Source organism: Excalfactoria chinensis, chromosome 2 (assembly GCF_039878825.1).
Source record: "Excalfactoria chinensis isolate bCotChi1 chromosome 2, bCotChi1.hap2, whole genome shotgun sequence".
In the NCBI taxonomy this organism is placed as follows: Eukaryota; Metazoa; Chordata; class Aves; order Galliformes; family Phasianidae; genus Excalfactoria; species Excalfactoria chinensis.
In genome coordinates this window covers 136,418,918-136,440,498 of record NC_092826.1, presented here as the reverse complement: position 1 = coordinate 136,440,498, position 21,581 = coordinate 136,418,918, and the positions used below count along the sequence as shown (strand labels likewise).

Here is a 21,581-nt window from a genome sequence, read left to right as displayed (position 1 = left end):
GTTGCCTGCCGTATCTAATACACATATTACTTTTCTCAGGACAGGGAGTGTTTCCCCATGAGTCGGCACAGCACAACTAACAAATGAGACTCATTTTTTCCACTGTTGTGCAAACTGAAAATCACAAAACAGTGCTCCAAAGTGAGCTGAACACACAAAAATCAAGAGCACAACTGAAAACTCATTAAGGGATGCAGAGTAGAAGCACTGCAGGGCTAAATCCTCACCTTGCAAGAGATTCATGAAGCAGCTGGACTCAAAATCATCTCTTCTGCAGATACACTATTTGGCTGGTCAACCTAAAGGCACTTTCAAACACTACTGCCAAAACCCTTGTCCAGGAAAAATGATTAGCTCCATACTGTCCTGAGGTCAGTACAACACTTGAAACAATTCATTTTAAACGGGTATCTCAGTATCACAAGCAGAAAGACTGTTATCATGGGCCAGAGATTCTCGATTCCTATTTCTGGCCACCCAGGCTGACATTGCAGAAGCAGCCTGCCACCAAAAGGCCAAAGCCCAAAAGCGCACTGAGTTGGGACTGACTGCAGCGTGAGCAGCCCTGAAATGGGGTGAAGGCAGGAGCTGAGAGCCCCTGGGTACAGCAGCAGCTCTCACTGTGATATTACAGACATCACTGTCCTGTTCAACACCACTTCCACTCTGATTCAAGTCTAGCAGCAACAATCAGGAGTAGGCAGACAATGGAACATCACAAAATTACCATATCGGGGCATGGCCAGACTGGTTGTCAGCTTCCCTTGCTAGTCAGCTTATTCAGATTTAGGAACAAACACACTGAAGCAGCAGAGGAACAAAGAGGAACAAAGTCCATTTCAGGGACTCCTGGTGCTTAGGTGCATCAGAAGGTTCATACTGTGACTACAGATGCAAGCAAGAACAAATACACAAGTTGTACAGGGACACAAGCACCACTCATGAAGGATCTTGAAGCAGTTTCTTGTGGAGATGGCTCACCTGGTATGACAACTATGGCAAATGGGCCTTGCAGAAATTCAGTGGGGCAAAGAAAGCCCAAGGAGGCACTGTTAGGGAGCAGCTGCTCTCCATTTGCTGGCCTCCATCAGGTGAGTCACCCTTGGCGCTTCTGCTGCTGTAGTGGGAAGATAGGGAGTGCCTTACCAACAACAGGTTTTTGTTGTGGATGGACACATATCTGAAGTACGAAGATCTGTCTTCAGCTGCACCTGGGAGTGTTTGGGCATCTGTCCTCTCAGCTGAAAAAAAATGAATGACAAAGAGGAAGCAGGAAGGTTTAATTAAAACTGTAAGTAACATGGATAACACGGCAAAAAGAAAGACAAAGCAAAAAGCAATGACCAAGTTCCTGTTCCATAGAGGCCGACACCAGGCAACATACACTGACATCTAGGTTGTGCAATGCAAGAGGAAGGGCTAAAGTTGAAACGAGCTAATGTTTTCTGTGGATTTTACCCCATTTTTCTCCAATTTATGTGGGTAGCAAGCTTTTAAGATAGCCTTAGCTAGGAATGCTCTCCTGGTTTTAAAATGTCTGGATTTTGTGAAAGTGTTCTTTGCAAACACGAAAGTATCATGGGAACCATATTCATGTTCTAAAGCGATCTGCTTTTGGGTTGTGCTCTGAGCTGAGACAAAGGAAACAAGACTGTTCTTAGAACATCCACATCAGTGATTCACAACATCCAAATAATGCTCCCGATTCATATTGCATGAAAACAACCCAATCTACCCAGTACAAGATCCTCCTCAAAAGCCGTCAGTTCTCACCTTTAGAACTATGAAAAGTTTCTTCCCATATAGATTCTTACCATGAGCAAATAATATTGCCAGCTTTCACACTTCCCTTCCAGGCAATCCCATAGGATGCTGATTTATGTCTGAAGATGCATACAAGACAGTGAGTGACCACCACAAACCAAAAGAGAGCAGCATTCACCTCTCAAACAATAAACAACACACATTTATCCAAACTTAGTGATGAAAGTGAAACAACGGGCTTAGATTAATTCCTGAAGATATAACCTACAGTGTAAATTCTGTGCTAATTGTTCTGGGTTTTCTTTGTCTTTTGTTTTAATTTGGAGGGCTATGCATGAATGGAAGAAGCCCACTGCAAATGACAACCGCTGACAGCTACTGGCATGCTGAAGCATTCACACAATGTGAGGTCAGGAGAGGTAAGGGACAATCTGTTTTGTATGCCACAACTATATAAAGATTGCAAGAGATTCAGATTATGCCTTACAAGCCTCTGTTGAAAGTTAAATAAAATATTTCTTAATTGATTTAATTTACAAACTTCCAGAAACTACCGTTTCCATAGCATCGCACTGAAAGACAATTGCTGGCTGAATTACATTCAGACACGTTCCAGTTATACTCCCAAGGTGTCTACCATCTATTTTTATTGTATTCCTAGAAGGGATTCCATACAGCCCCCAAGTCTGACGTCTGGCTTGGAAAATAGCACAAAGCCTTTTCTGGAGGTGCCTGTAATCCATTCATGCCAGAAAGGGGTCATTTTCATTTCCCACATCTAAATACTGCAGCAAAACCACGTGCGGGCATCACGTTACACAAGAATGAACATTATTCCAAATCCAACAACACCCAAATGTTTCTTTATTGTTTTCCTAATTCAGAAAAGGGTAATTTATAAAGCCATGGTTTTGCCTTGGCTCCCCCCTCAAAGTACATAAAAAGCATCTTCCTAACCAAGTACTCAGCCAGCCTTCCCCTCTCTAGCTGTTATTTGTTTTTCCTGCTGTAATTCTTCCTCCTTCTTCTTGTGAAGCTTTAGAAGATACTCATCAGGCTCAATTCCTGCCTCCTTTAACTCTGACATGGCTTTTTCCAACCGGTGCAACGTCCGGGCGTTCTGTACTTTTCGGGTAACAATGTACAATGTAAACTCCTTGAATCCCATCAGTTTACAGGTGTCCACCTCACAGATATCTTTAACATCTTTAGTTTTGTCCACTTGGGGGAAGAAAACCAAACCAGACATTTTTTCCAGATCTTCAATATTGACCTGGAATTCAGTCAGCTGGTGACTGAAGCCTATGGGATCATTTGGCACCACAAAAGCCCCCAGTGCCAAAGGCTCCGTGGATGTTCGGGTCCGCCGGGCGAGGATCACCTTGTAGAGGTGGGATGGCACTGCCACATCATCCTTTCCAATTACCTGTCAAAAGAAAAGATACAGATCTAATCAGTCAAGGGGGAAGAAAAAGACACGAGACCAATGCAACCACCTTTCAAAAGGAGTCATAAGGCCTAACTACACACCGAAATCACATGTAACACTGTGAGACCAGATGAGATGGAAAGCACAATTTCACTGCGACTTCTCATCCAGCTGGTCAGAACTGAGCTAGCTGTTCCAAATCTGAATCACTTTTTCAAGCAGAAACTGGGCAGAGAATGGTTCATTGCAGGGCCATTTGGCCACTGATGGCAGAAGACATTCCCAGAAGGTTCTCAGCCCGTCACGTAACACTACTGACCTCCCATTGTACTGGTAAAAACAGTGCAGACAAAAGGCCAAAAGGTTATCCAACCTTTGTCTATATATTTGGAAGATCTGGTAGAAGAAATCAGTTCAGTTTAATTATTCCGTTCAGCTGCAGACCAGAGCAACTTCAGTTATAGATGAAACCGAACTGGAACCGAATCCGAAAAGCATATTTGGAAACAGGGGGTCAGCCAAGACCACCAGCTCCTTAATCCTCTGGTGCAAATCTGTAAGTGTAACCGACACAAAGGGATGGCCGAGGTTCCTGTCATACTGCATCACATCGTTAACACTTTGAGTGCTGTTTTTAGTAACAAAGGCTCTATATGTTTTACTTCAAATTCCTGATCTGTCAGCTCCAAGTCACGCACTTTTTAAACACCCATTTCAAGTCAACTCCAGCTTACCTTCTTCCTTTTGTCCCTCTATAATCCTTACACAGGTTGTATTGAACAGCTACATTACCTAAAAAAGTATTGTTTTGAGAGCGCCTGGATATACATACTGAATGTACTTTGTCAATGTACATTGGAAGAGAAGAATCTATTCAAAGCAAATGCTTAATGCGATGCATCTTTTTCTCCCACATTTCACTCTGATTCAATGTAAGGGCTTGCACATCTTGGATTTCCTGCTGCGTCACACACACCAGGATTCAGAAATTTAACTGAAGCAACAAGAGATGACGAGGACTTGGAATTCACATGAAACCTGCTACGAACTCACATATCTACAATGCATATACCCCACTCTGACTCAATAGTCCAAAGGAATACACATATTGATGACAAATGTAATTTTTTCCAGCAGACTTACATGCACTGTATTGGGCTTTCCCCCCCCCCCCCCTCTGCAGTATTGCTGAACGGATTCTGCTATGCTGATAAAGTACAACAGGCTCACACATGGCAAGTTTCAGCTTTGCATAACCCTTCTGTACAATCATCTTTCTAAACACTTCACTTCTTCCAAAGGCAACAGAAGAAAAAGATGCAGGCTCTCTACAAGAACTACAAAGGCACTGTGTTTTTAAATGCAATCCCATAATATGGTACTATTTGCAACACTTGCAAGAGCAAAAGCTGCTTATTCTTGTGACAACTTTTGTTAGGTACAATTAAAATGCTATTTCAGGGAAAGCAGGAATTTATTTCACTGCCAGAATCTATCACAATAATTGAAAGCACTTTGCAAACTATGCTGGTATATCAGTTCAGACGTGCTCCGTCCATTTGGATTCAGGATAACTCAAACCCAGAAGAAACACTTTCCATGCACGCTTCGTTTTGAAAGCGTTCAGCACTTCTGTAAAAGGTAATGCATTTTTAAAGCTGAAATTTGCCTGTGGGACTGAAAAGTTTCCTTCAGTCTACTCCAACTGTTAATTCTTTTAGTGCACGAAGTGTCTCCTACCTCTGCTGCCAGTTCTACAACTGACAGCTCCTGAAATCTAATTGGGTTGAAACTGGAGAAAGAACCTTCAGAAGAAGGACAAACCCCTAAGTGTGTTTACTCCATGACTCGTATACTCTCATAGTAGTAACTTCACTATCGTCATCTCTGGCAAATATACTCTTAAGATTTCCTTTACTCTGTTACCAAAAACAGAGCATTCCTCCCCACTTCCCTATACGAGGCTGTTTAACAGCACTGCTGTAGCTTATACTTTTGTACAGCAATCATCTTGCTTTTCCTAAATAAAGCTCTGCTTAGACATGTAACAGCCACTGAAACTGGTAAGCAATAAATAAATGCCTTATGCCAAAGCTACTCTCCTTTTCAACAACGACAGATGTCTTGATAGGGAAATGAGAACTCCTGAGTGTCAAAGCACTCTGCATTTAGCATTCAGTGTGGGTGAAACCAGGGTTACAGCTCCTCAGGATCAACTGCATAAGTAATCAAAACTGACTGACGTACTGGTAATTTTAAAATACACTGAAAATTCAGCATCAACCCACTGTTATACCTGGTAGGTTAAAACAATTGTAAAAATGAATGGTGCTGGTGTGTAACTTACTTGAGAGCACTGGCATTCAAACTGGGGGGGGGGGGGGGGGTACATGTGATGTACTGGGGGTGGGAAGAAGGGAACTAAGCAGCATGAAAAGCCCCAAGGGGGGTGAGGAGGAGGGGATTCGTTTTTCCCTATTCACCCAAGAACAGGCAGTGGGTGATGCTGCTGAAGGCAGGGGTTTCTTTTCTCTCCCTGAAGCTGGTAGAGCCTGTGCTACACTCCCACCTGCTGCTCACTCCCAGGGCAGGGCAGGGGAGAAGAAAGAGGCTGTATTCAGTTGCACTGTTCCCTGAAGCTTCTGCAGCTCCCTGGGAGAAGAGAGCACACAGGTTAAACCCTGCTCCCCAGGCTTCCCTGGGCCAACCACCTACTCCTCAGCAGCACCCCTGTGTAGTGTGGCACTGCCAGGGCTCCCACATGCTTCTTTTTCCCCCTGACTATGAATACGTGTATACATCCTAGGTCCTCCTTAGCTACCCCCTCTTCCCCTCTCAACACCTCACATATGCAAACCAGCATCTTCTGTCGCATAAAAGACAAGAGGAAGGGAGAACATGCAGATGGAGCTACAGCGAGTGTCTCCAATTAGGGGATATGTGGCACATGTAAAACAAACAGGTGAGTGTGTGTTGAGTGAACTAGCAGAGGGAACAGGGGATTGAGTCTGAGGACTGAGTGGGTGGATAGAAAGGCTGGGGAATTAATAGAGTCGTACACAGAATACTTAGGTATGAAATGGAAATGCTGAATGCCTGGAGTAGGTGTTAAGGGAAAACAGACCCTATGCTTATGTAATATTATGCAAATATATATATTCTATGCAAAATAATGCACATTTATGCACAGCATATGAAGAAAGGAAGAAAAGAACGGAAGAGAACTAGTTTGAGAAAAAGGAAGGGTTGGCCTTTGGAGAAAAGCAGCTCTAAATACAACTCTGCTGTACACAGGCAATGGCCATATATGTAATTTATGTACTACTTCAGTTCCATGCAAGTTCTCCTTTGAGAATTTAAATAAAATTTAAATAGTGTACAGGCTTTATCCCAATCCTCTGAATAGCAATAATCTACTCCTGCCATTATTTTGCTAAGTTCTAATACTGCTAGAGTGATTAAGACAAATTCCAGTCTGCCAAAGGCTGGAGTCCACAATGGCATCCTTCCCTTACCCAAATGGGTTTAAATCTGCCCCCAGCACGTCCTGCTGGTAGGGGATACCATCAAGGAAGGAAAACAGAGGATGCCTGACAAAGAATAATTGTGTTGGTTGGTTTCTTTTTCCGGAAGGTCAACATTTAAGTGAACTTCACGCAGAATGCATCACCAATAACCTATGTTGCTAATGATTCCTGTTAAAATAGATGCCGAGCACACAGCAGTATTTACATCACCATGCACTGCAATAAATCACTATCTGCTTTTCTACTGGAGTAGACACAGAAGGTGCAGAAGAGTACAGAGAAGTCCCCCATACACAGCCCAACAGCGTGATTCTGGAGATGTGAAGTTTGCAGCTGAAGCAACAGTTAAGAAAAACAAACTCAACAAATCATTTCCTATTGCCACCTAGAGGATTTTCCTACCCATCTACAGTGGTCTGAATCACTTCCTTGACCTACACCACTCATTTATCTTGATGCATGCCAAACAGGCAGAGAACATATGCCCCTATTGTAACAGAAGAGAAAATAGTTTAAGATTGCCCATGTACAGATGTTGACTTTCATTTGTGCCTGCTTACCCACAGGCAGCACATGATTTTTCAGCAATCAATGCCCACAACATCTATCTGTTCCAGCTGGAAAAGAACAGTTTTTCTTAATAGTATACATGATTCAAAAACACCAAATACATACAGCCTAGAAAAACACAGCTATGGCATATTGAAAATCACTGCTGTCCCACATGCTTTTACTTCACACTGAGAACAGGCCACAGGGAGAGTTTTCTTTATTCCTGCAAAACTTTAATCACAGAATGGCCAGGGTTTGCTATTTGTTTATTGTTCTGACCTCTTGGAGCCACACTCTGCTCATTCCCTTTGGTTTTGCTTTGCTCTTGTTTTCCTTGGTGATCTCGTGTTGGCTGAAGCTCTCCCACTGGACTGGTGTCATCTAACACTGCAACACTATGATAATGTCATATTTGGCATGGTGCTTCTTTCTTTTTTATTACTAACATTCCGCAAGTGGGTAAAAATTTGTTATGCTCGATGTTATTCCCAATTAAGTGTGGACAGTGGTCACAAGAATGGGCTATTAAAATGCATGCAATTCCTGACATCTGGAGATGTTTGCACATTGCTAAAACAAGGAACATGTTGGTTAGATGTTCTACAGGCTTAAGGAGCTCACAGGGACAAATATAAGGACAGAAGGAACAAGATTTCTCTCAGAACAGAGAGAATTCAGTAAGCTTTGGTAAATTCAACCTCATAGTTAAGTCTCTTGATGGGGATTCTTCCTCAGACTGGCTTTCTGCACAATTTTGACCAGATCATTTAACTGTTTATGCCTGTAGGATGTGTTTTTCAAACGGGAAGGAGGACAAAACCTGCTATTTGCAAAGTGCTAAGGTAACACGATGAAGAATGAAGCCATTTGCCAATGACACCATTTAAGCTTATGGCGTTAAATAATGTCACTTTCATGGGGGCAATCAGACAGGAAGAAGCAGTCCCTAAAAATGATAGTTTGGGTTTTATGGGAAAGTAAATTCCATTTTACACAAACAGCATAATAGTCAAATACTTATAAGAATAGCAGAACTGTGGCTCTTATTCCGAATATTAAAACAAAAGTTACCTTATTTTCCTTTCACACTGCACTTGTTACAGGTTTCTCACCACTCTGGGCAGCTATCTTCTTTTAAAAGAAAGGACTCATGAATTTCAAAGTCGTATTTTGCCACCTAGTGACTACAGAATGAAAATCAGCCACGAAGAAAATTAGCCAAAGGGATTTGTCTTTTATCAGCGAGCGCCAGCACTGGGCTGGCAATTATCTGAGATTCCTGTAGAACCCGGTAAACAGAAATCACATTCAATCATGATTTAACTGCCAGCACACATGGAAGACGTTGCATCAGAGAATCCCAACATCAAATGCATTAAAGTGATAGCTCCAAAAATTCCCTCTGCACTCCAGTAACTGCTTTCTCCCCCCCCCCCCCCCCCCCCCCCACCTCTCTGCTTAATAACCAGAGTTTAGAACAAAGCCACCATTACTACAAGACTGGAAACAAGCAAGCACTCAATTCCCCACAGAACACAGCATCTGGCCATTAACAAAATTAAGATTCCCTCACATTTCTTCAAGTAAAAATTCCAAGGGCATCATTCCTCTTGCTCAAAACAAAACTGCAGATCTCTCTGAATAAAGCTCTGCTTTGTTTCAGCTGTAACTTATGGCATGATACGGACCAAGCAATGGAGCATCACTGCTGCTGATACCACCTCAGGTTTGACAAACAGGAGCTTTACTAAAGTTTGCTATTAAATTCTGCATAGACACAGATTGACTATCAGGCAATATAAAATAAAAATCCTTTGCTATCAGCACAATTCTGCTTAGTTGATTGTTGCTGCAGCATTAACTGCCTTCACTCTGATTCATTCTGGATTTGTGTTAGGCTGCACTGATTCTGTTGATAGTGTTTTTTCCTCAATATGTGACGGAACTTCATCAGATAGCACTGAGGAGAGGTATGAAAGCAGCCCCAGTAATACAGAAAATGCAGATAAAAAAAACCACATTAACAAACTGTTAGAGAAATTCACAGCCAAGTTCCTCAAATGTGTGCATTTCAGGAAAACTTGTTATGGCTGCTCCGACTGCCACTGCCAAATCACTCAGCAATCTCAAAAAGAAAGGACAAAAAAGAGACAAGAGATTGTAAAGAAAAGAAAAGCTGTGCCTAATAACAGCACTAAAATTCATCTCTACTTCCTTTTTAAATAGAGTGTATAGGCATTCCAATGCCATATTTACATGATGACAGACTACTGCTCCCACACAATCCATGTGGGTTACACCTAACGTGAAGTAATACCTAGCCCACTACAGCCCCTAACACCACAATTCCTATAACCAAAGAACCTTCAGGAGGGTTACAGTGGTAAATGAAAGCAACCCCGTAAATCTACCCTGCCTTTGGTGTCTCTGCTCCTCCCATCTTAACCCAGTGTCTATTATTTTCACTTGTACATCATGTCTAAATTTAGGGTTGAGTGAGCTCTAGTCACTGACATTAGCTGACCCAAGATCCAGGCCTCTGATTTTATGGGATGTGTGTACCAGGTCTACATCCATAAGGGGTCTGCGTAGCCCTGAGTCCATTTAGAGCAGCCAACAAATGGCAACAGTCCCCAGGCTTGTTTCCACCTTTAACAAAAACTGCTTCTCTCATGCTATGTCAGCTAGGAGACAATCTCAGCTACTTCTTGACTAGGGAAAACCCTAAGTGCCATTTTCTGTTGGAGAGGAGCACTGTGTTTCCCAGGGACTTATTTGCCACAGCAATAGGTGACAAGTAAGTGTACCTTCTGGTAAAGCTGCTGTGCAACCCCCCTGTCCAGCCCAGGAAAGCAGTTATTCCATTATGAAAACTAACATGAGCTCAGGGTATCACTGAAAAGTAGAAGAAAATGTCTTCTTCAAACAGTAAATATAAACATATAAATGGTACTTCACCTTGTCAAGCATTGCAAAACCTTTCTTAATGTTTACTATGAAGGCGCAAGGGGAGAAAAGGGTAAGGAGTTGAGCACGACCCAGTAGAATTACTGCAGAATCTGTATTTCAATCTCCAAATCTGCTGACAGAGAAAAATCACTGAAGCGACAGTCAATGGGGAACGTATAAAATGAGACGCTGTCATTTTGATTTGATCTGGACAAAGACAGAAAACCTGCATCTGCCTCTGCAATGACACAGAACAGATTTTTCCTGTTGGCATTCTATTTTACATATATACTCAAAAATGTATTTCTCAGATACCAAGCACGGTCATCAATCTACTCTACGCAATAAAAGCCACTGCTGGAGACAGATGAAATGACAGATGAAATGACAGAACATATCTGAGGATACAGCAAGTTCAGCCAATAGATAGAACAACGCTGGCATCTATGGAGTTCAAGGTTAATTCCCTTTCTGGAATTAAACAGCAAATGGTACCAGAGTCCAAGCAGGAACTGGGAACAATGCCATGACCGATGCTCTGTTTTTCCTCTATAGTGATCTAAAAATAACCTTTTTGGATGTCTGATGAGAAAAACACCAGCCTGTAAAGCCACGGATACATATTTCCTCACTTCTTTAGCCAAAAACAAGGAAACTGCGATTGAACAGAGGATCTGAAACAAATCAATGCAGACACATTCACTGCAGTTTTCCTTTTTCCACAAGTCTGGTCCTGAAGGAGGAGAGAAACATCAGAAACGAGCTCAGCCTTCAGTTACATCGACAGATTATATGTTGTGAATTTCAGTGCTTTCACGTATACCACAGCACTTTCGTTAAACAGCACACACAAAGAGAAAGGACACCTTCCCACCATCAGCTTCATAAGCTGAAAGAATGAGGACTAAAAGCCTTCCTTTACTAAGTCATTTGTTTAAACCTAACACAGTTCACTCCTATGAGCTACGTCCCCTTCCAATTGTGTTGAAACACTCAAAGGTTCTTGTTTTGGGGCAGACTACCAAAATCAATGACAATTACACCTCAGATATGCTTGAAAAGAACTTCCCTCCAATGCTTTGACAGGTTATGTTTGCTCTTCTAAGAGCGTGTGATGATACAGAAAGGGGAAAAAAAACCCCATACCTTTCCACCCTGAGCTCATCCTAAAAGAGAACTCCCATGTCAAACAAAGGAACTTCCAAAGTAACAAAACCATTCTCAGTCCGTGTTTATTCATACTTAGGAGGGTACTCCAAGAGGGTCCAGCTCAAATAATGGGGTCTTTAAAAGAACACCCCACACATACACATACACATAACACCCTCCCCCCAAAAAAATTCAACATAGCACTTTTCCACCTGTGGACAGCATTATCTGTTCTTAAATACTGCTCAAACACAAATCAATCTAAGGAATGAATTTCACCCCCGGGAGATGACTGAAGGATTTATGAATGCGGCCAAATGGTGAAATGAAAACACAAATCTGATCATTCCACCGATTTCAATTCCACACTGAACTTCGCTTCGTAGTTTATATTAAAACCGAAACTGATAAAACATTCATAAAAGATCAGTTTTGTCATCAAACCCAGAGATGATGAAGACAAGAACGGAACGGTACGATAATCAAAGCGGCACGGACATTTTGTGCCACTGCTATCACAGTATCCTACTATCGAGTTACTATGAATAAAGGCAGTAAGATGTAGTGCTTGCCCTTCTTTTTACCTGCAGAACACTAACATTCACATTTCAAAGCCCAAATGTAGAGCCACGATCGTTTTTCAGAGAATGTAACCTAAGTAAACACCTTCTCCAGAGAAAAATTAGAGAAAGATGACCAAGATTAAATCGAATAAGTAAATAGGTGCTGTTGATAGATGATTCAACCGCTTCCTGGAAAATCATTTTCTGCTATAACATTTCCAAGTCAGCCCAGGATTTTCATCTCAATCTAACACTAATATGCATTTTTAAAGATAAAAACCCTGACAACTACAAGGGAGATGAATCCAGCAAGTTCTGCACAAGTCTGGGGAATTCTTAGGGTATAATTCCATGCAACAGTCAGCCGAATGCTCAGCTCAGTGTTGCTGAAAGAGAACATCTCCTCCTGTGCTTTTGCCATGTACCTCACTCTGTTACCAGTACTCACTTCAGCTCCTTTGTGCACTGATGCATCTTTCAACAGCAGTAGAAAAACAAGGCCAAAACCCAAAGAAAATGATTGAATATGGACAGTTCTCTACTGCACTGGTTAATTAAGCACATTATAGAAGGAACTGACAACCAACACGCGCAGACAAGGTCGAGGACTGCTAAGTATCGTAGGCAGCAGCAAAATCAGCCTTCTCTACTTTAGGTGGCGAGGAACTTAAGCCAGACTGAAGTCAGCTTTGCCACTAACTTAATACATGACACTGGACACATCCCCTAACTACTACTTATTTATCCACCTGACAGTGAGCACATTTGTCACCTTCCTCACGCGGCTAAAGCAAGAGCTGAAGTTTGGAACTGCCACCAGGTATGAAAAAGATGCATTATCACCACTGTACTTTTATGTGCGTAACACATGACTGGCTGAGAAACAAACAAGCAAGCCAGACAAAAAAAACAAACACAGCAACAAAACAAAACAAAAAAAAGCTGTGATTTCATCACAGTCAAGGTTACAGATGTGTGGGTGATATATGGGATAGCTTTTAAAGAAAGAAAAACCTAAAAGGGAGCATTAAAAATTAGATTCTTTCCCAACCATGTTCCATGCTCAGTCAAACAGAAATCAGCTGTACATTTACAGTAGAGAAAGAGTGCCTAAATCTTAGAGCTGAACAAGCCAGCATTAAAATATCAACATCTCGTCCTTTTGCAACTCTCACATGCCTCTGAAACAGGGTTGTTGTTTTTTGCTTTTTTTCTCTTTGTTTTTTTTTAACAGAAGCAGCCTCATTCATTGCTCCTTAGGAAATGGGCTGGACAAATGTATCACTTGCAAGCTGAGGCTGCTGTTAATCTGAATACTTATTTTCAAGGCAAAGTGTTTGTTCAAGAGGTGCAAAATACTGTATTTATTATTTGCATTATGCAAGCTAGCATCTAGCAACTGAAAACAACAATAATATGTCATTACAGTAGGGGCAGAAGAATGTAGTAAGGTCCTTTTAAAACCTTACTATGCTCAGACTCTTCAGATGCGTGAACACATCCTTATAAAGACTAAATCAAGACAAGTAACAATAAATTCACCTATCAACATGATAGCCTCTCCTGTTTGTCAGCAATGGTTTCTAGAGCCCATGCATGATGAAATGCAAACCTTCAGAGTATTCAAAGCAAGTAATAAAAATGGGAAGGTACCATCAGCAGTTACACCGTATTCACCTAATGCTTCCCAAATGAATGAGGTCTTGTAATTGATGCTGATATTCTTAGATGGGTCTCTGCAACTGAGATTTAAAGCGATGTGTATGGAGTATTAACAAGTGGCTGCTTTTGAAACTGTCCTTAGTGGAGCACATGCATCATGTAATTGCTGCTAACCCAGCAGCACACATACCTACCTGGTATGTAACACTCTTCTTTCCATCATTACTTGTTTGAGGCAAGGTCAGAGGTCCAGAAACCACCCAAACATCCTCAAATCTTTCCGTCAATTCCCGACAATACATTTCCATCCTGAAACACATTTGTTAAACCATGAGATTCTTAGTTCAAATGGTTCTACCACATTACTGCATTGCTGTGATGCCCCCAAGGAATCAATGTCCCGCAACAGTTCTTCCTGTAGAATTATAGACTGGCCGGGGTTGAAAAGGACCACAATGATCATCTGGTTTCAACCCCCCACTATGTGCAGGGTCACCAACTACCAGACCAGGCTGCCCAGAGCCACATCCAGCCTGGCCTTGAATGCCTGCAGGGATGGGGCATCCACAACCTCCTTGGACAACTTGTTCCAGTGCGTGACCACCCTCTGTGTGAAAAATTTCCTCCTAACTTCCTCTGTCTCAGTTTAAAACCATTCCCCCTTGTCCTATCCCTGTCCACCCTTGTAAACAGTCGTACCCCCTCCTGTTTATACGCTCCCCTCAAATACTGGAAGACCTCAATGAGGTCTCCCTGGAACCTTCTCCAAGCTAAACAAGCCCAGTTCCCTCAACATCTCCTCACAGGAGAGGTGCTCCAGCCCTCTGATCATCTTAGTGGCCCTCCTCTGGACCCACTCCAAAGAACTTATGAAAACTCTGACCTGACATTTTTTGCTAAGTCTACTTAATGCTCCTTGCATAAAAATGGTTAAAAATTAAGTGGTTTCTCCTGAAATAGTAACATTGTTTTCATTTTCTAAAGCAGCTAATTTATATTATAATTTACAGAATAAAATACTCCTCCAAATAAAGAGGTGTTTCTGGATCACACCTGTATTTTGCAAAATGGGAGGCTATAGCCTCTCTTTGATCTAACATCCCAAACACTACAGAAGTCACATTAAGAGAGTTTCATCTCCTTCTCCCTCCTGTTCTTCGTACGTGTCACTTGGGTCACCTTCAGAAGTCCTCATCTGTTCATAACTAAGTAAAACCAGACAGTAAGTTAACTGAACTCACACAAAGCAGAACGAACAGGAATGAGACGTTCCTTCCTTGGTGACACTGAGCTGCCAAACAGTGATAAGCAAATGCACTGACCACAAGCTACGTTTTTTCTGCTGTCATCAGCTTTGCTTCCAAACACCCAGCTCTCCTGGCTGCCTGACCACGTGGCAATACAAACACCACCCGGAATAAGGGAAGAAAGGGAATAAATGCAACAAGGAAACAGGCTGCTGCTAGCAGCAACAGGGACAGAGATCAGATATCTCTGTCAGTGATATAAAAATGCACTCAAGACAGAAAATAAAAGTGAAACACCACAATAGAAAGAAATCTCCCTATTGGTAAGAAAAGAATGAGGAGTGAACACTAAGGTGCAGTTAGACCACATCATCAAATGAATTTAACAGCTTACTATCTGATAGCTTCCTGAAAGACACAGTCCTGCTCTCCCTCCTTTCACACTTCCCCCCTTGCCTGCCCCACCTGAACAGTCCTGCAACATCTTGCACGTTTGCTGTGGCATTCATCTCTTCAGCTGATCCTATCTACTGATCTTGTAGAAAGGTAACCAACCAAACGTGATTCAGCTTAACTGGGTTAGTAAATAGAGTCAACTCACCATAGGCTCAGAGAAGAATCAGAGCTGGAATGGGGAAAAGCAGCAAAAACACATGGCTGAAGGGCAAACACCACTTCAAAAAGCAACAGACTTAAACTAAGCTGTCTGCACCTCAGAAGACAATTCTAGAAGCAAGGAATTAAGAATAGAGAAAGGAAAGACATACTAAAGCCAGGAAGAATACAACACATGGCACAAAATATTCTTAAAACCACACAGCATTAAAAAGAGCAACTGGCAAAACAAATGGCAGGAATGCCTGTTTTGTGGATTAAAACTGCGGGGATAAGGCACTGATGTTGGCAGAAAGAGATAACAGCAGCTTAAATTGTGGGGCTGACAGTGCCAGGGGCAATTCTGAAATGCTCCCCATTATTTCCTGACCAGGCACCGATTCTGCTTAAGAGAAATAAAGAGCGATTCCAGTCCTAAACTGGTTCAAACACGTAGCTTTGGAATAAGGAAATGTAATGCTCAAATACTCGGGATGTTAAAATAATACAAAAACATCTCTTAAAATGTTATTGCATTTTATTTGTCTATAAAAATAGTATAACCTTACTGAATGCCTCATATGATTTTATATGCATTCTTGTAAAATCAGAATGCAGTGCGTTGTTGAATGATGATGCATTTTTAATAGACTTCTAGTACAATGCTGCACATAGTTTTGCTAACCTTCCCTTGTGCAAACCTTGTAAAATTCATTGCTTTCCTCTCCTGTTTCCAAGTCTTCTCTTCCTATGTCCTACACGAGAAGCACAGAATGACTTCTAGTTCTATTAGTGTGGGGTGTTTTTTTTCCTGCTCTGGGGAAGAATAAAAAACTTACACAAAGAAAAGTAATATTTATCTTTCACTCACTTCACCTCAAAGCTGATCCAGCCAGCATTCACAAGATGCAGAGAACCTCCCCTTGGAAGCCAGCATTCTAAGAAACACCTGAGCTGTCCTTGTACTCTGAAAATGGAAGTGCTCCTTTTTGGGGGGCAGGGAGGGGAGAGAGATTAAAACTAGATCTAAACAGCTAAACCCCTTCTTCACTTTTACTGAGCTTTCCTTAAGGACACAGAAGTTAAGTCAGGTAACTTTACCCACATCAGACAGAATAAATTGGATTCTGAATACACAGAGATCTCTATAGATAGCCCATAAAATGCTTTAAAATACTTTGACATGAGGAAGCTTTATAAATGCAACATTTCGGCCTGACGCTTTTCGCTTAGTTCTCATTAACTTCTCACCTGTTCCAAAATCCAGCATTATTTTCATAGTTCTGAGGCACAATGTTAGAGAGATAAAACGTTTCAGCCATCGCTCTCTGCGTAAAGAAAGAAAGTAGTATCATTTCATTGAAACACCTGAGCTGTAAATACATCTCAGAAGCTTCTGGATCACAAACCTTTTCTATGTAGTTCATTCTTAACAATATCAACATAAAAAAACCTAAGTCAGAATATCTAGAAAAACAGATTTGGATTAACAGGTGCATAACTTAAGTGCAAAGTAAGGGGGTCCAACAGCTACACACACACAAGAAAATATGGGAGAAAACAATCCAAAACCTTAACCTAAAATCTTCATAGGTTCTATATGCTTGTCAATGTTTTTCAGATACTTCTTCATCCAAGCAAAGGGGCTGACAGAATTGCTTAGAGTAACAGGCAAACTCTATCTGCACTGATTGAACTGTGGAATTAGGGTTTTATAACACTGCTCGTATTGGGAAGACTGTATTATGTCAGTGCACGTCAAAGCAAGAGGAGGATCATCCTGCCCACTTAGCTCACCTGCTAGAAACCCCAGGTATCACAAATAACCACACAAGGACACTTCCAGGAGGAATAAAACGAGTGGTTCTTTCATCCAACCCAATGCCACTGAGCTGTCGCTGTGCCCCAGAGTGCAGAGCAGAAATACAAATTCAAACTGCTACTTAATTGACAAATTGCCTGCATTAGGCACATTTCACAAGAGGACCCAATAAATCCAAGTTGCTTTGTTCGGCAGCCAAGGCATTAGGGCATGCCTTTCTTACAACTCAAACAAATGGCAGGTGAAGACATTCTATAGACTGAAAGAACTATGGCAAAAGAAGGTTCTAATTTACCTCGTGCACACTGCCAGAAAGGAAAAAGCTTCGTAAATCATCCAGTCAATCCTTTTGTCAATGTGGGATTGTACTTAGCGGTACATTTGCATTGCCCAATCTAGTCTTAAATGCTTCAACACCTGTTGGGCAGAATGAAGTCATCTCTCCGTGTCTCCCTTTTACCTGAGCTTCAGAGGATACTTTTGTGGTTTGGCTGGTGAATGTTCTCACCTTAGTTACACTGACAATGAGACATTCAAGAGGACTAGGAGACTTGTTCAACACTATACAGTACGAGACATGTATCACCTCTGCCAGACATGCTAACCTAGGTCTGATTCAATGCAGAGAGGTGTGGCAACACAGGACAATTAGGGCACTCAATTTAGACACCCAAAGTACTCTGAGAGCATCCTACAGCACTCAGGTCAAGTAGAGTCTAAGTTGACATCTGTGTATCAACAAAGAGACCATATTCCATCTCACAACAAACAGAACATGATGCATCACTTCTAAGAAACCCCACAGTTTTAAAAAAATAATAATACAAAATTCCTACTGTTGAAAATTTGTTATCTCCTGCTGGTGCCATGTGTCCTCGTGACCACCCACTCCCAAGGTAGTCTTCATTGACAGCACTGAACATCAGAGGGATGTTAGGATCTGGTCGGAATTTACAGTGCCTTCGGTCTGCGTTGCCTAAGGAATAGCACACACAATTGTTATCATTAGGTTAACAACAAACATCTCCCCAAACCACCCACATTTAAGGACTCAACCCATTGAACTGATTCTAAATGAAGTATTTTTTCTCCTCAAACACAGAAGAGAAGGAATCTGCTCACGGATCCCTGCTCCGGTTCTACATTCCTCGCCACAGCTCTTCCCTATTTTCCCTAATGCAGACTCACTAACATGCTTTCTGCTTTACAGAGATAAACAAAAGCATAATATTTTAGCCTTACCATAAAGGCAGATGAATGCTAAAGGTAAGACCGTTAAAGATATAAACCAGTACAGAAACTCTCTTTGGGACCACGAAGACACACAGACCCTCACCAGTTCCATTTTAATGTCTGAACAAACTACAAGCATCTCTTCTTCTTCCAAGTCTAGCCTGGAAATTAAAATGGCTGTGTTTCAAGACAATTACAGCTGGCAAAAGAAATTAGCCCACTCAAAAGAACATTGTTATTTCTTCTTCGCATGTATAGAACTAAGTGAAGAGCTCTCCTATTCCTCTCCAGGATTCCTGTGATGCCTCTCCAGATATCTGGATGAAATGCATAAAGATGACTATGCCCGAGCCATTTGATGCCATCTATCTTTTGAGATAGAAGGAAGGAGCTCTCACTCCTCTCTCTCTCTTTTTTTTTTCTTTCCTCTCCCCATCATATAATCTAAAAACACAATGATTTTCTGGCAAACACAACATCGAGTTATGCCTCGAATCTCAGTTTCAATAGTTATCAAATATAAATCTTGAGCTGAACGCCTCGAGATGTTTAACTTCAATTTGCTGTTTGCTGCACCTGATCACTAGGAAAGCATTTGAACAATTCTAAGTCCCACTTGAAAGTAAGCCTGGAATTACTGCTTTCTTCTCAGAAAGAAGTGGAATCGATGCTACTTAGGGGGTGGCCATAAATATTTTCAGGATCACCATTTTAATTTTGAAAGGTAATTTGAAGACAATGATTAAGATATATTTAGAGAGCTACAGCTTTCATAAAACATTTTACAATCACACAGTTATCTCCATTATTAATATCTGCTGCATAAAAACCGAACTAATGCAATAAACTTAATTTATAATGACTGCACGCCATTCATATTTCATTCAGCTCTGACAGCAAAAATCACTGAGCATTTGTCTTGCATAAAGAACGAGGCAGAGCGTATTAGATAATGCACATAAGAAAACACAGCAGAACTGCAGGGAAGTAGGTAATGACTGCAGGGAGTAGGTATGCATTATCTGGCTCTGAACAATTGTAGCTGTTGATGCCCTCTACTCCATTTTCATCTCAAACACACATTCATCTCTTCTTTCCATTCTAAGCAAACCTCTTTAAGACCTGTAGACAAAGCTGCCTAGCTATTACAGGCATTGACTCATGCGGGGCACTACCTCAGCTGGCACAGACTGGCCCACTGAACTAATTACATGCGCTAAGGAAGAGAGAGCAATGCTGTGGACTGCAGCAACAAGACTGAACTTCACAGGTCTGAATCAGATGCAAACAAGCAAACAAAGTGCCATATCGCTTTTAATTTCACTATCAACATCAACCTTAACACTGTAAAGTAGCTGACACACAGGTCCACTGCCTCTTGTAGGATTCCGAGCGAGCAGAAAAATCCATATCCAGAGATCCCTACAGGTTTTTTATTCCTCCCAGCATATTCATGGGCCCACCACGGGCAAATCTCATTCCAGGCACCATAAATGAAAAGAAATAAAGACCCACGTACCCAGCATCTTCTGCTTTGAAATATGTTCAATCACCCATCTAGGCACCCGTTTTGCCTGGTCATAAGACAGCGCGTGATTTGTGTAACACCTGGTCTCTGTCCCAGCTTCAGGGAATCCGTATTTTTCCAGCAGAGACTCTTCTACTGGCTCTAAGGAGAAAAGTAAACAGAAACTGATGCAAAGATGAACAGAAATGGGACAGGAAGGGATGCATCTCCGTGGTTATAAACGTGCTGTACAGGAAACTGCTTGAAATTACTTCCAGAATAACACAAACCCACCCCACCGCACCCACGTCCCCTCGGTGCCACATCCCCACGGCTCTGCAACGCCTCCAAGGGACGGTGAGCCCCACCAGCCGGGGAAGGCCGCTCCGAGATGAGCGCTGCGGGCTCCCTTCAGCCCACAGCTCTTACCCTCGGGCAGGGCTCGCTCGGAGCTCGGCTCCGCTTGGCTCTGGCTCCGGAGGAGCCGCCACGCCGCCCAGCACGACGCGGCGGCACCCGCCGCTGCCCCACAGATGAAGCCGCCCAGGAAGCGGCGGTGGCGGGGCACGGCCGCCATGATGGAGGGACGGAGGAAGGCGGTGCTGGGCTGCAGCGCCCTCTGTCTGCCCGCCATGGCAGCGTCAGCTCAACTCCACCACAGCAGCGCGCCGGTAACGAGTTTAAAAGGGAGTTCCTAGAGAGCTGTAAATAACGCAGAGGAGTAACGCAGCAGGAAATTAAACAGATTAGTGCTAGGTTTTCCTCTACTACCAGCAGCTCATCCCAAGAAGCCAAAAAAAAAGAAGCCAGAAAAAAAGATCAGTTTAGCAATGGAAACCACTAATATATGACAGCTAGGACCTCCCACCATCGCTTGCCTGAAGGATCATAGAATGGTTTGGTTGGAAAGGGCCTTGAAACCCACCCAGTTCCAACCCCTGCTGTGTGCTGCCTGCCCACTGCTCAGGCTGCCCAGCCTGGCCCCGAGCACCTACCCCTATTGACAGCAGTGCCTTGCTGCCCCTCGAGTGAAGCATTTCCCCCTGATATCTAACCCAAATTTCCCCTCTTTTTGTTTAATGCCATTCCCCCTTGTCCTGTTGCTATCAGACCATGTAAAAAGTTGCTCCCACTCCTGTTTTATCAACTCCCTTCAAGTAGTGGAAGGCTGCAATGAGGCCTTGTCTTCTCCATGTTAAACAAGCCCAGCTCCCCCAAACTTCCTTCATAGCACAGGTGTTCTTGTGAGCACCCTTATGGCCTCCTCTGAACCCACACCAAAACAGCTCCGTGCCTTTCTTATGCTGAGTGAAGGCCAGCTGTGCTTCCATTGGAAGCGTCATACCTTTCTGCCTCATGTTTTGGGAGTTACATAACTCACCACGCTGGGAGAACGTTAAGAAGCTCCGTTTTTAATGACATCTTACAATGTTTTTTGAGATCTAGACACCCTCTGTCTAACTCAAACTTCTTGGATGCCCAGAGGTGATGAACAGAAGCTCTGCTCCAGTCTCAGCTCCAATGCTTGCCTTTTGCTGAGAGCTAGCAGGAGAGAAGACGCTAGAATACAAAGTCCTGGCATT

At 42.4% G+C, this 21,581-nt stretch overlaps 1 protein-coding gene across 1 annotated transcript; it reads right to left on the bottom strand.

Moving 5' to 3' along the window:
* Positions 1–1,263: 1,263 nt before the first annotated feature.
* On the bottom strand, positions 1,264–20,642 carry EXOG (exo/endonuclease G). Its single transcript, XM_072329259.1, has 6 exons — positions 20,428–20,642; positions 20,011–20,160; positions 18,095–18,234; positions 16,688–16,764; positions 13,790–13,904; positions 1,264–3,190 (listed from the first exon to the last, which is right to left on the bottom strand). Exons 1-6 carry the CDS (start codon positions 20,630–20,632, stop codon positions 2,729–2,731), a joined length of 1,149 nt encoding a protein of 382 aa, XP_072185360.1. The 5' UTR covers positions 20,633–20,642; the 3' UTR covers positions 1,264–2,728.
* Between the last annotated feature and the right edge of the window lie 939 nt (positions 20,643–21,581).

Coding starts and splice junctions, on each gene's coding strand:
- EXOG (XM_072329259.1), bottom strand. CDS start 20,632: ATGGCGGGCAGACAGAGGGCGCTGCAGCCCAGCACCGCCTTCCTCCGT. Junction 18,235..20,010: donor TTCAAAGCAGAAGATGCTGG/GTACGTGGGTCT, acceptor GCTATTCCTTAG/GCAACGCAGACCGAAGGCAC. Junction 13,905..16,687: donor AATGCTGGATTTTGGAACAG/GTGAGAAGTTAA, acceptor AATGTGTTTCAG/GATGGAAATGTATTGTCGGG.